The 15529-nt window shown below is 41.9% G+C and overlaps 2 protein-coding genes across 3 annotated transcripts in view; one reads left to right on the top strand and one right to left on the bottom strand.

The window, feature by feature from the left end:
* The window catches only part of CCNT2 (cyclin T2), a 139010-nt gene extending 127693 nt beyond the window's left edge, over positions 1-11317 (top strand). For both annotated transcript variants that reach the window (XM_063933785.1, XM_063933788.1), the window contains exons 10-11: positions 2316-2373; positions 10626-11317. In XM_063933785.1, coding sequence (XP_063789855.1) covers positions 2316-2325 — 10 coding nt within the window. In that variant the 3' untranslated portion in view covers positions 2326-2373; positions 10626-11317. The remainder of the gene's footprint in view (positions 1-2315; positions 2374-10625) is intronic.
* The window catches only part of MAP3K19 (mitogen-activated protein kinase kinase kinase 19), a 115833-nt gene that overhangs the window by 6916 nt on the left and 93388 nt on the right, over positions 1-15529 (bottom strand). Inside the window, exons 12-14 of the mRNA XM_063933784.1 lie at positions 15442-15465; positions 10000-10143; positions 7506-8203 (exon numbers count right to left, since the gene is read on the bottom strand). Of these exons, the coding sequence (XP_063789854.1) occupies positions 7506-8203; positions 10000-10143; positions 15442-15465 (866 nt within the window). The remainder of the gene's footprint in view (positions 1-7505; positions 8204-9999; positions 10144-15441; positions 15466-15529) is intronic.

The raw sequence follows: 15529 nt of genomic DNA, 5'->3' as shown, positions 1-15529 counted from the left end.
CAATAAGGGTCACTTTTCTTTTCTCATTATTGATGTCTTCATAAAGATCCTAAATTGGACTGAAATGTGAACTATTCACTTCATTTGTAAGTTGAAAGTGCAATTTTTTTTTAAATTTTTTTTAATGTATCTAAGTGTAATGTTTGTTTTTCTTAGTCCCATTAAATGTAAAAAAACAACATTCAAGCAGGACATATTGTGTATGATATTTTGAAGCTTCTTGATGCTGTACATGTGCTCCTAGTTGTCTTTGTTCTATTGTAGAAGCTTATGAAAATCCTCAGCAACATTTGTCTCTGGTACAGTGACGGGTATGGAAGATGAGGACTGCCAAATGCTCCTCACTACTGGATACTTATTAAAAACACACCCACTTGGAGAAATGCTCATTTGGGTGTAGCCTTTACATACCAACCCTGTCATTTCACCCAAATTAAGCCCATTTCTAAAATATTTAAAGGGGATTCAGTTCGTCGGTGATGGGGAATGTCCCTTCAAAACACATACAGGATACGTATTGCTTGAAGTTGATCATTGTGTGGGTATAAAGCTGTTCTGTATCCATTTTTATAATCAACACTGTTAATGGGAACATACTGTATACGTTTTGTAAACAGGTGAAAAAATGGGTCATGGGACCATCAAAGCTATCACAGCAGGAACTGGATCTCAAAGTAGTATTTTAGCTGTTTTCATGCTACAATAAGGATATAGAAATATAGATAATAGGAGATTTCAAGATTTCCAGTTGATGAATTACAACTCCCTGTATGTTTTTCTGACCCTTTTTCAGTCCTATGACTGTACAGGGCTTGAATGAATAGTGATGAATTTAGCCAACGCCTATGGATGCCTAGAAAAGTTGGGTAAAATTGTCAAACCTATGTCATCTATTAGTTGTGCAAACTGCTTGTTCCAGAATGCTTAGTCTAGTTATTAATCTGTCTCCTACTAATAGGCACTTCCTAATTCCAGTGGATTCTCTGAAAGAGACTAAGGAGACAGATTCAGCAGGAACTTTAGTAATTAAAAAAAAAAAAATGAAAACCTTGTGTGTATTTGAGATTTTTTTTTTTTTAAATCATGTTTAATTTTATTTATTTTTAAAGATTGGTATTGCTGCTGCTGTCTATAGGAGTTTCTAGCAAATGTCTCTGGATTTTTTTTTTTTAATTACATTTTGAAATGTTTCCAATTTCTTTTTAAAATGTATCTATTTGGATTTTTTTAATTTATTTTTTTGTAGGGTCTTTATGTGACAAAAACAGCCACAAGCCTAAACTGGCACAGTTTATCTAATTCAAACTGGGCCATCTTTAAGGGGTCACATTTGTCAAGATTTTGGGCCAGTTTGGTGTACAACAGACAAGATGACAGATAAATTGGCATGTATGTGATTAAGCGTCATTAGATGTTTTATTGGTTGATTTGGGTTTCTGCTAAAATGAGAAATTCTTGCAAAAATGTTTTGAATGTCTGTTTTTGTTACCTCTGCCAATGTTTGCTTTTCTTTTTCTATTATGGTTTGTTGATTATATCCTTAGAATAAAAACTGAATTATTCAGTCAATTTAGAGGATAAATGTTCTGTTGAAAATTAAATACTGTACAGCAATTGCCCAAAATCTGTACTTTTTCTGATCTCATGATTTTGTACATATATCAAAAGGCTTTGTTTTCTGCTAGTGTGATAGAAGGGGGATAAAAATGTAATAATTGTGCCACCCTCTGATCATTTGCTGGAAACCATAGATGTATAGGATTATCAGGCCAATGGGGTGCTGGATGAGCCTGAAAATCCTCCTGTTGCGGGTTCCCTTAATGTGTATACTGCGTGCAGCCAAACGCCTACTACTACAGTATTCCAGCTACTGCTTCGTTTGCTGTAAATGTTGGGAAGGTTCAATTAAGGGGCCCAGCCCAGGGTAGTCCATACTGACTGCTACTGTACATGCAAGGTAGAGAGCTACACTATAAAGCCAGCTAATATTGATGACGGAACAGATGAACCAATGTATACAAACTTTGTTATGGATAATTATGCATTTAATAACCTGAATCTGTCCCCTTCCATTTGCAGCACATAGCAATTGCGGCCAGAAGTGTTCACTTCAGCTCCCAAGTGTTTTTGAGTTTCATAGAAATTATCTGATTAACTGTTTTATACCTTCTGTATGTTGGCTGGTTTACTTATATAGTGGCAAAATTCCATTTAATATTCTGTTTAATGTGTTATTTGTGCTATTGCTTTTTATTGCTAAGTGATGCTGCCATATCTAGAATACTTTTGTTAATTCTTTGTATATCTCTTTTCAGGTTATCTTGAAGTATTTGAGCCTCAGTCCTTCATGGTGCTTCCTCCTCAATAACTCATGTAAGTATAAAGTACATGATCTCTGTACTGCTATTGTTAGAAGACCCACCCTGCTATGTTACACTATTACAATTCCCTTAGTTATCATAGGAGGGTTTTCTTTCTTTATTGGTGTACCTGTTGCCAGGGGTGTAGCGAGGATGGCTCCAGTGGAGCGCAAGCTCCGGCCACCAAAAAAGTTAGAGGGCAAGCTGCAGCCCACCTCCTTCCTGCGGGCCACTGTACTGGCAGTCGCAGAACAGAAGAAGTAGGGGGCGCACACTGACTAAGAGACTAGGTAGGGAACAGGGCAGGCCAGAGGCGATAGCAGGAGACACTGACAGCCGGCACATGGCTGAGCTCTGCCTGCCCTCTTTATATGTCTCGCTGTCTGCTTGTAGCTGTACTGCAGGGCTACTTCTGTCCTGCCCTGCTGCTGTAGCATCTCTCTGCCCTGGCTGCTGCAGCACTTCTCTCTACATTGATGTTGCAGTACCTCTCTCTGCTGCAGCACCTCTCTCTGCCCCTCAGGCTGCTGCAGCACCTCTCTCTGCCTCTCAGGAAATTCTGGGACATTATTTTAATTGAAGCATAGTGCATACTTGCCTACCTGACCCTCTCCATGAGGGAGAAAATGCTCTGTTCCTGGACTTTCCTGGTAATGTATGATTGCCATCAGAGCCGGCCCTAACCAATATGATGCCCTAGGCAAGATTTTGACTGGTGCCCCCTAGCACCACAGCTGGTTCCACCTCTGACATTGCACCTCTTTCGCAGCATCACCGCCCCTCACCCATAGCAGTCCTTATTTTGGTGTTTGTACCCCCTATATTTTAAAAAGGAACAGTTCGCACATTTGGCGCACAGCCCAAAAAGGGGTGTGTTTTTGCGGGCAAGGGACATGGCCAGACAATTGTAACCCCAATTCCAATTACGGCACACAGTACTGCAACTTTATTCACAATTGATCATGCGAAAGTGTCCATAATTCATATTATATCCCACAGTAGTATCACTTTACCTTATAAACGTGACTCCTCACAGTAGAGCCCCTTATTCACATTACATCACACTGAATTGCTCCTTATTCACATTACACCACACCCTATTGCTCTTTATTCACATTAGACGACACAGTAGTGCCCTTTCTATAAGCAATGCCACATAGTAGAGCACCTTATACACATAATTCCACACAGTAATGCCCCTTACACATATGAGACCCATTATTAATGTCCTTATAAACATAATGTGCCTTACACATTATGACAACCTTTATTAATACCCTTTTACACATAATGTCCAGAGCCCCCTACACATTTGCTGCACATAATGACACACATACAGTAGTACCCTGTTACACATATGCCGCATATTATTAATGCCCTTATACACATAATGACACACAGTGCCCATTTACACATATGTTGCACATTATTAATGCATTTTTACATGACACACACAATGCTTCTTACACATATTACGAACACTACTGCACAACCAACCCACTCACATGCACAAAGCACTCACACTGCCACTAACACGAACACTGTGACCTCTGCCTCTGCTTGGATACATATGTGTGCTCCTAAATCTTGCCTCAATGCTAACGTCGGGCACCTTTTTATTTTTAAATGAAAATGCATCTTACAGTATTTGCATTGCTATGTGGCTAGGATGCACAAGCCGCTTCTGCCGATTAAAATGATATGCAGCATGCCTATATACTGTGTGAGACTGTGGCTGTATCTGCATATGAAATGCTACACACAGAATATAGGCATGCCGCATATCATTTTAATCAGCAGAAGCTGCTGATGCCCCTATGCATATCAAATGCCCTAGGCAATTGCCTAGTTTGCCTATGCCTAAGGCCGGCTCTGATTGCCATCACCTGTGGTGAGCTAGTTAATTGATAAGAAATGTGTTTCACCACAGGTGATGGCAATCTTACATTACCAGGAAAGTCCAGGAACAGAGCATTTTCTCCCTCATGGAGAGGGTCAGGTAGGCAAGTATGGCATAGTGGGATTATCAGGCCTGGGATATCAGTTTAAGGTTAAGGCATTGGGGACTATGAAATAGTGTGTGTGCGCGGTGGGGGGGCAATTTTGATGCAGTATTTTCATAGAGAGTTTAATGGGGGGTTTGGGTCGGTGGCGGGGGGGGGGGGGGTCACATTTGGGGCATTATTTTAATGGAGGCATTGGGAAGATTATCAGATCACCATGACCTCCACAAGGTCTACAACCACCCTTGTCACCAATTTAGGATTTTTAAATATTTTTTTGTGTTTTTTCAAATGTAAGATGCACCACATGTTGGCTAGGCATTCAATTCAAAATTCAGTATAGGGGAGGCGGGCACCAAAACATGCCCTTGCTCCGGGCACCATGACGCCTAGCTACACCTCTGCCTGTTGCTCTAATACAGTAGAGCAGTCTATTTTATTGAAGTTGCCAACTGTCTAATTTCCAAGGGTCTCAATATTTGTCCCTGGAAATGCGCATATTTCGCCGTATAGATCAACTTCCTTATATTCTGCATTTTTACAGTCTTTTCCCATTTTATTTTTAAGAATAAAGTAAACATGATGGGGATTAGAGTGCTTCAGTGGTGGACAGCAGACTGCTCCCGGGCCTTCATCTGCGGTCCCAGCTGTCTACTCCTGATCGACTGAGGAATCTATTCTTAATAAGCTTTGGAGAGAGATAACATACCAGCCAACCAGCTCCTGACACCTTGCAAACACAGCGTGTAACATGGCAGTTAGGAGCTGATTGGCTGGCACATTTGCTCTGTCCACTTTCTCTCTCCAAGGCTTAATAAATAGACTACTCTATCTCTTCAAAGCTTAGTAAATTGACCCCTTTGTTATAAAGCAGTGAATAAGTGGCAGTCGGCTTCCATGTCAGGTGACATTCTCTGCACAATGCTGGGAGCTTATCAGTAGCAGCCCTTGCCACGGGCAAACAGGCTTTTTGGCCGGGGCGCCGCTGCCGTGACCAGAGCTGCCCACTACTGCCGGTGCCATGCGGTGTTCCTGACGTCATCGCTCACCACACGGCATTGTGGGAGCAGACGCTAGAGGTCATAATTGACCTCTAGTGTCTGTGCATTGTGCTGCGCTATGGGAGAGACGTCATGATGTCTCTCCCATAGATTTTTAAGCGCCACTACTAGGGGCACAACTACTGAGGGCACAGCATTAGGGGGCACAGCAACAGGGGGCAACTCTACTGGGGACACAACTACAGGGGGTATAACTGACCACGCCTCTTGCCTATGAAGCCACGCCCCTATTTTTTCCTCTTTTTCCTGTGTCACATCTGTACTGCCTTCATTAATTGAATTGTTTACCTATGTTGCATCTACTGTATGTATGACTGGTATTTTGTATGCTTTGCCATTCTGTCTGCTGCAGATTTCTGATTATTGTTTGTTGCACAATGTGTGGGGTATGACATTTACTGTTATATAAACACTGTGTGAACAAAATACGGTGTCAAAAGTTTAACTAAAATGTGCTCAATGTGGTTAAGTACTGATTGACCAGGAGTGTCTAATACAGGGTTTCCCAAGCACAGCCCTCAGGGCACCATAACAGTCCAAGTTTTAAGGTTATCCTTGCTTGTGCACAGATGGTATAATCAAACTGACTGATGTACTAATTTAAGTCACCTTTGCTTAAGCATATGTCAAAGTCAGAAAAATATCGCGCTGCACGTTGCCATATATTCACCTCATGCGCGTGCCCGCTGCACATGCACTTTCACTGGCGTGCGTGCACATACTCGCAAATGCGTGACGGCGCTTCTATGGGCGTGCGCTCGAGCGCATGGTATGTGCACTTACGGTAGAGTTTGTGTGCGTCTAGCGAGCGACTCAATCGCTAGATAATAAATCCATATAGCAGGTTTTATATGTAATGTTCCCTTTAGTGATAACTGTAAGTTTGGTTAATGTAACTTGTTCACGGACTTGGGAATCCCTCTTTACTTGGTACAAAGGGTCTGATTAAGGTAGAACAGTTGTGTCTGGTACCTAACCGAAGAGTATTTTAATAGCAATAATCCGGTGTTGGTTAGGTATAGATTAAACGCTCCTGCATAATAGTTATGGCCATTAGTAGTTTCTGGACATTTCCTATATTTGCAGTTCATTATCCATGCGGCGGGAATCCGGAGATTCCCTCCCACCTGAGCTGATTGTAATAGCCACAGCCCACCTGTTCAAACTAACCTATGACCTTTTGTTATGATGCAGGGAGACATTCCTGTGTCCAATGAACAATGAGATTATAGGTCCCTTTGTAGTACACTGTATGCAGCATATATAAGGTCAGCCAGCCTGGACAGCTCTCCCATTCTCTCCACAAACGGTTATCATATTGACAAACTAGGAGCTGGTACCAGGAATAAGCGCAGCGATCGTTCCCAGTGTGTGTAAGTAATTCTCTGTAATGATTCTCGCTCTTTTGATTGTATTGGCCATATTCTCTCTCTGTTTTAGTATAAGATTGTAACTTTATTGCATATTTCTGTCTAGATAATCTGTTAGAATTATATGTTAGTTTGTAGTGTATGACTTGTTAACTGTTTCTCTTTTTGATATAACTTAAACGCTTGTTAGTAAAGGTGTTGGAACCTTAGCACGGTATTGTGTGTTCATTATATTGCAAAGGGTAATAAGAGTGTCTCGATCGCTCAAACAGCTTTAGTATTATTAAGGTTAAGCAGCGTTATATCACTGCAGTATTTCAGTAGTAAGGTTTACAATACAAACTCAATCATAGTGTGTTGCATACAAGGTTTACAGTGTAAGCCTATTCTGTGTTTAAAGTTTATAAAGGTTACTGTCTGTGTGTATGCTCACTGTGGGTATTCCGTACACCCAGCACAGCGTGTGTACTTAATTTGCGTACCACGTGCGAGGTCTTCATACGCAAATAGCGTACGGAGTGCGTAGCATGTGCACATGGTTTAGCAGCCATTACGGCTACACGGTATTAGTATATAGCTAATGTTAAAAGGTAGATAGCTGACTCTATCACATAGATATCCTTAAAACCTGGACTGTGTTTGGGAACCACTGGTCTAAATCACAACTGACATCTGCTATTTATGTATATGATTTATACTGTATTTACATACCTGGTTAAACACAGATCAACAAAGCTTCTTGCTCTCTTAGAGAAATGTCCTGGGAGAGTTGGCATGAGTCCCTGCTTTTTACCAATATAGAACATGGCTGCCAGCTTATGCATGTGAGCCAGGGGTGGTTTCCCGGTAGCCATTTCAAATACTGTGCAACCAATACTCCAAATGTCCGATTTCTCCCCATGTCCCGATTCACAGATTACTTCCGGAGCCATCCAGTATGGGGTGCCATGCATTGATGTTAACATCTCCCATTGGGTCCCATTCATGCTCAGACCATTAAGTCTTTTTGCGCAACCAAAGTCAATCAGCTTGATCACCCCGTTTGGCATCAGCATTACATTATTGCCCTTAATGTCTCTGTGAACTACTCTGTTTTTGTGCAGATAGGCAATGCCTTGCAATATGTGACTTGTGTATTTGCTAATAATGCATTCTTGCAGCGGTCCAAAATGTTTCAAAATGCTGGAAATTGAGCCTCCAGGTACAAATTCCATAAAAATGGTCACCACTGTGTCTTGGAGGCATGTCCCCAAGTAACCAACGATGTTGACGTGTTTCAGCGTTTTCAGCAAGTCCACCTCTTCTTGTAGCTTTCTGTACTCCTTCTCAGCCACCGCAGGGTCTGATCCATGTAACATCACCTGCTTAGCTGCAATCAGCTCTCCTTGACTTGTGAGACCTCGATACACCTACAACCAGATCGGTTTTAAAAAGTATTTACATTAACTATGTAAACTATTAATACTGATGCATATATTGTTTGCAGTCCCTGCTAGTTAGGCTGCCTCCCTCCTATAAGCCATCTTTAGTGGGGTTATTCCCAAGAAGAAACCAATATTGAGATGCACACTTCTGTCCCACAAACACTGACAGATTGTACTGGAAAACCAGCATCCTTACCATTCTCCCTATGCTGGTACGGCATTTCCCCACTTTAAACAGAGTGAGACTTTGTTCTGGACATAGGGCCTAATTCAGACCTGATCGTAGCAGCAACTTTGTTTGCAGATGGGCAAAACCATGTGCAGTGCAGGTGGGGCAGATGTCACATGTGCAGAGAGTTAGATTTGGGGGGATGTGTGTTAAAACTGAAATCTAAATTGCAGTGTAAAATTAAAGCAGCCAGTATTTACCCTGCACAGAAACACTGTAACCCACCCAAATCCAGGGCCGGATTAAGGTCTGTGGGGTCCCTGGGCAACAAATTTGTGGGGCCCCCACAAACTGTCCTCACAACTGCAAAAAAAAATCGGAGTAAGAGTACAGAATTTACCTGTCTCCTCTCCGTCCTCTTCGGCAGCTGAGATGTTCCTTTACTGCGGCGGCTGCCGAGGAGCTTCACTCACAGCAGTGTGAAATCTCGCGAGATAATGTCAAATCTCGCAAGACTTCACACTGCAGTGAGTGAAGCTCCTCGGCGGCCACAGCTGTAATGGTACGTCTCAGCTGCTGAGGAGGATGGAGAGCAGACAGGTAAATGTTGTACTCCTACTCCAATTTTTTTATGCAGTTGTGAGGACAGTGTGTGGGAGCCCCGGGACGACCGCCCCTTCCGCCCCGCCGTTAATCCGGCTCTGCCCAAATCTAACTCTCTGCACATGTTATATCTACCACACCTGCAGTACACATGGTTTTGCCGGGTGGTATTCATGTTACCGGCGGTCTGCTGACCGACAGTCACATGACCTCCACCATCCCGCCGGCTCAGTATCCCGATGGTTGGCATGCCGACCAACAGGGACTATTTCCACTCGTGGGTGTCCACGACACCCATAGAGTGGGAATAGAACCGTGGCGACCGCAGGTAGCCACTGAGCCCGCAGCGTGGCGAGCGCAGCCCGCAAGGGGCTTGCTGCACTCGCCGCTCCCCACCGGGATCCCGGCGTCGGTAAGCTGACCGGCGGTCAGGAGACCGCCGGTCAGCCATACTACACCCGGTTTTGCCCATCTGCTAACAAAGTTGCTGCTACGATCAGGTCTGAATTAGGCCCATTGTGTGCACTACTGCCAAAACTAAGGGGAGTGGTGTATTGAATGGAGAAGGCGAGTCTAACTAGCAGCGCTAGTACAAAAGGTTTACGTTCTTAGTATTTAAAGTGTTGGGTTACAGTCTAGTGTAACAGCAACACCAGACTGGAAGAAGTATGAAACTTTTTCCCCCAAGGGACTTTAACTGGGTAACATCTGACACTTCAGTTACTGTTTCCCTACCCACTCTCTCTCTCTCATTTTGTAGCAGTGTTTTAGAAAATGGTTTCAATTTATTTAGAGACAATTAGGCATTGAGCTTACAAGTATTCAGTAAATAATACACACCGTGGCAAAGCTACCACAAGTGCCAGGGATGAGCCCTTGCAGTACAGTAAAGTTGAACTTCCCCATTAAAGGAAGGAAGTTATCTGATTTGGGCAATTGAGCAGTTGTGTTGTTCCAAACCCCCCCCCCCCAAAGGAAAAAAAAGAGTATCTGCCGTAACAGACTTTACCGTTCCATAGGCACCTCTTCCCAATACTTCTCCCTTGATCCAAAGGATTGAGTTGTCATTGTGGCTTAGATCTGAGTGATTTTCAGTCTGGTTGGGATTGTTGGTATTTGTCCTAATGTCTTCAAGACTTTGGTCTCTGCTAAACTGTGCAGTCAAAAATGCAAGGAAGAACAGATATTAGTTAAGAAAAAAAGCTAGTACAATGACCTGTGCTTGCATGATGAGTATCTGCTCTTCTGGGCATGCTTAAGAGCCAACACCGGAGCAGGGAGCTCTGTTCGGGCCGAATCACAATGATGCCACAGGAGCAGACACACACTGCCCAAGGATCCCCCGCTTCCCCCTCTAATGTCCAAGCCACATGACATGGGCTGCCCCAATGGTAGCGTTACACCCCTGCGTAATACTATGTCAGGTGATGGGGAAGATATTTGCAAATTGTTGTGAACATTACAGTAAAACCACTAACAAGAATAAAAGTTTATTTTGATTCTCTGGAATTAAATACAGCCATGTTGAGTTGTGTTGGCATTTCCTGGATCTTCTGTAAGTGTGATTGGCTACTATCAACGTTACTGTTTTGCTTTTGCTATTTTATTTGATATTTATATTTCTTCTCTACCTAGCTGTCTTATAACGAAAGCAGGAAAGGCAATGATCATCTTGCAATGCTGATGGATGGGAATGCAAAGAGCCTGGAACGCTAACTCACAGTAGGAAGCCGTAATCACTCCCTGAAGGGAGCCAGGCGGACTTATGATCAAAAATGACAATTTTGGATTTTTAATTTTTTGCTTTTTATCAAGTGGTTAATAAGTACAAAGAAAAAGAAAGAAGTTATGTGGCTGTTAATTTTTACGTGTTTTTTTGATTATCCGTGAAACAGAAAACTTAGTAGTTACTTTAATGTAGATTGGATAAGGAAAAAAAATGTATCGGTTGTCGATTTGCAGAAGTGAATGCAGTCTTTCTACAAAGCTATCCATATAATAGCACAATTGTCAACTCAGGATATTTGCTGTAATATTTATAGCATGGATGATAAAAGATTAACAGATTAATGGACATATGTTGCTTATTATGTTGTGCTAGTGCACCTGTAGACTCTGTTTGTTATGCTATATATGCTCTAATTCTGTGACCACTAACTAACAACTTCATGCCAGCTGGATCTTCCTGATAATAAAGGAGGATTGGTTGTTGACCTTTTAATTATTCTCATTCCATTGAGCTAATAATATAAAAGCATTGCTATTACTGGAATATATTAAGCTCCTGCTGTGATGAATAAGAATATACCATTAAATCTCTTGGTTAACACATGTGGCAATGCTGTTGGCTATGCAAATTAGTGCAGGCCAAATTCCAGGATTCCCAACTGGTTGCATGAAAAAAAGTCTGCAGCAAAGGACATACTGTATGCTTTACCATCAGATAAATGTTTTCCCTTTTCTTCCCGGGAACTAAATATGTTACTGCAGGGAAAATATAATTGCCAAAACATAATTTGGGCTAACACGTACCTTTTTTTTTTTTATAGTTTTTTTTTTTTTTGTGTTGAACATTATGGGGTGTATTCAATTAATCCGACAAGTTGGAATAACGTAATTTTCCGACCTTTTTTTAAGTCGCGTCTGGATTCGATCTATTCAAGTCTGTTGCCGTTTTTCCAATTTGTTGAAAATTCTGACTTGTCGGAAACTACGTAGATTGATGGATTAGCTGCGGATCCACATATTCTGTCGGATTTGCGGGCCTTTCCAACAGGTTTTTAGCCCTTATTCGACCATGCCAATTCGACTTAAAAAAAAGTCGGATCGGCATTGTTGGAAATGGGCAGAAACCTGTTGGAAATGCCCGCAAATTGGATAGTGAAGTGTCTGATCCTCTCCGTTGGAGAGGATCCGACACAAATTGAATAAAACCCCTATGGAGTAAATGTAACTTGAAGGCATCGGAGAGTCTGACAATGTTTTAGAGTGGAACTAAAGATTGGATGACTATGCTTCACATTATTATTAAATGTTTTAGAATGGTTATCATTTAAAAGGCAAACCTGGGTTTGTTTTGTCTTTTAAATGACTGTCACTTTGGAATCTCGCCAATGCCTGTAAGTCATGGGCTATTACATTTCCTATGAAGACTTTTATAGTAAACTGAATGCCTATTTTGTTCTAGATTGTGCTTTGTACCAGCAAAGTTGATAAACTTTATCTCAGGTTTTTCTAAACTGTTTTTAATAACACATCAATGTTCCATTCAGTTAATAACTAAAAGTTTCATCGGGGAAAACTCCTGATCTGCCCAGAAATGCTCACCTGTATGCTGATTCTTGTTTTTTGTGGAAAAGTACTGTGTATTGCAGCGCATAGTGTCTGTCAATAACAGGAACTTAAAACTGGTTATCTGCTAAAATACTAGTTTTTCTTTCTGTAGATAACACTTCAATTACGATCCAGAGAGAGTTCCACAAGTAATTAGATGTGTATGAGCCTTGTCTGACGGTAAGTGCTTTTAAAGTGGGATTCTGCTACCGCTGGCTAATTTCTATAGGTTCATGGAAGTTAGGTGGCTTCAACACGGGGAAATCAAGTAACTATTCTGGCTGAAGCCTTTGGAGACCAAGTTACCATCTGAATTAGGCTAAAGGGCCTATAATGTAAACACAGTGGATACATGATGGTAACTGAGATCGGTCATGTCACGATCCTAGGCACGGCGATTCCCCAGATACGCCAATCTGCGAATCCTGCCTTGCGACACTGTTACTGGATACCTGAGCGCGTGTTTTAATTTCAACACGGTCACTGCCACCAGCCAAAGTACAAACGTTTAGGGTATGACCCAAGGCAAAATTGTGGCTTTTACCTGCACCCAGCATTAATAATATTTTGGTAACATCTCCTTCGGAGATTTGGGTTGGATAGACAACAGAAAACCAGAACTAAAATTTAGATCAATTTAAATTTAAGTCAAACACTTCAAAGCTTATGTTACAGAAAAGAAAGTTACAAGATAGAATGATAATAAGTCACATAAGTAAAGACAGTGTCAACAAAAATAAAAATAGGGAGATAAAACCCACCGATCTTAATACATGCAGAGTGGAACAATGGGATGCCTATTCAGATATTCGGGACATTACATAGCCAGGATGCTTCTCCAGGCTCGCTTCATTGATAATGCACACTTTACAGTCTGTTTCTCCTATTTAAAACTCAGGCTGTTCGTTCAGCCCCCCTGCCACTGGAGAGTTTGTTTTTATCCCTTCCAAAGCCAGAGAAGGTATTGAGTGTCAGCTCATACTGGACTTCCCAGCCACTCGCTCAGGGGCGAATGGCCTTATCTTCTAATAGCCTTTGAAGTTCTGGCCATGGTTCTTGTGTCAACAACTGGCCAGTTCTGAGAAGACACAGACCAGGAAGCTTAAGACCTTACTGTCTATAGCTCTGGTTCTGGGGTAATTAAACTAGCTCTGGTCAGGAGGAATTTCACACCTGAGTAGCCATGGTGTCGCGAAGTTCTGTGGCTATAATGAAATGCCAGCAGATCAATCCAGCTTCAATCATTTGACATACAAAGACAATTATCACACACTGGTACATTGATACATCGATCAGAATAGTGATATCACATACATTGAATTTAACAGGCCTATTTCTACTTGAAATAGCCTGGATCATGACACCTCCCCCTTTAAGATCAGCATGGGAGCAGTGGCATGTTAGGCCAGTACTATTCTTCCATTTGTCCTGAAGACATTTACAAAACATACAACACAACAGATCACATACAGTACTTAATATAGTTTTTATGGATCCAGAGAGGAAGGGGATACAATATGCTTCCCTGTAGCCTTCTCTGCCTGACTTACCAAAGAGCTTGGGTACCTTGACACATAGCAGGTTTCCTGCTGTGAAGGGGCTGTTAGAATGACCTTTTCACACGGATTTATACATAACCACACACATGGCATTTGCAGAGATTGATAGATACAATATTATTTGCAGTTATGCACGTTCTGGTGCCAGAATGGCGTCCAATCATGAAAGGTCATACTTTTGAACTTTTGCAATTTTTATTTTAATATTGATCTACAGCTAGGTACACACTAGAACGATCTCAAACTGATATGTAGCATCCAGCCAAATCAGAATGACTTATCAGCCAGATCGGTCAGTGTGTATGCCCAATCTGCACGGTCCCATGGTCATTAGTGATGTCTTCCAGATGGCTCTGCTGCAGGGTCAGTCAGATAACATCGCTAACGATGTATGGCATGCTCAGTCGCTCTGTCAGCCCCCTGCATCGGCAAGTGTGTATGCGCTTACCGATGCAGGGTCCCATCGCCCGCTGGATCTGCCGTCTACACATCATTCTGATGTGTACAGGGCTTAAGGCTATTACTTATATCATACATTCTTTATAAGTTGTTCTGTAAGTGTACCCAGATACTGTGGAGGCAGACATATTGTGTACTGATTCAGCCAGGAAAACCTCTAGCTCCAATGAATGTCAGTGACAGGCTCACTTCAAAGTTATTTGGTGATTATCATGCTTAACAAAAATATTATTCTGAAGCACCCAATGGTTTGCTAACATGTAAGGTTTTCCTGCACTTAGTTTTTTGTTTTTTTGTAATCCATCCTTTGTTTAGGCTCTTAATTTATTGTTAGAAACTAGCTGTATTTACCATATGGCCATTATCCAACACTGATCCTTACCACTTTATGCACAGCAATTTTCTAGAATCTTATACTTGCAGCCTTTCATGCGCTTCCTGATTTCAGGCTTTCCTGAACTCCATGACCTCTATAATTAGAATGTAGAATATTGTGGCATAACATTATAGACAGTGGTGGGATTCAGCCGGTTCGCTCCGGTTCCACAAGAACCGATGTCTAATGTTAGGTATTGTTCTGAGAACCGTTTGCTAATGAGCGCCGCCCGCACTCCCGCCTGCCAGCACAGACCGGTGACTGCAACAAGGCAGAGCGTCTGTTTGTGTACCACTGCAGAGTTCCTCCGCACCCGGCCCTGGCCTGCTGACTCCTCCTCTCCCTAGTTTCCTGACATGCACAGTAAGCATGTCAAGACGCTGAGAGAGGGTGGGCCGGGCGCGGAGGAACTCAGCAGTGCTACACAGAGATGCTTGGCTCTGTTGCGGTCTGTGCTGGTGGGCGGGTGTGACTGCAGGCAGCAGTTCAGGCTAATGTTACACGGAATGTTACAAGAAAGGAGAAGTATTACTTGTAAGTATATTTTTGACTTTATTTTGACATTTCTTTTAACAGTAATTATTGCCTACTTTTTTTCTATAATTCTATAGAACCTGTTGTTAATTTATTTGAATCCCACCACTGATTATAGATCATATTACAAGTGCTAGTACAACATGTTATAATCCAATTTATAGAATACAAGAGAACCAGGAATACTTACTGTATAACTGCTTACAGTATTGTCCTGGAAGTGCAAAATAAACAGGTGAATATATTAGTATTGTGCTTATTAGGTTGGTAAAGCTCAA

Source organism: Pseudophryne corroboree, chromosome 7 (genome assembly GCF_028390025.1).
Source record: "Pseudophryne corroboree isolate aPseCor3 chromosome 7, aPseCor3.hap2, whole genome shotgun sequence".
NCBI classification, from domain to species: Eukaryota; Metazoa; Chordata; class Amphibia; order Anura; family Myobatrachidae; genus Pseudophryne; species Pseudophryne corroboree.
This window is presented reverse-complemented; position numbering and strand designations above follow the sequence as displayed.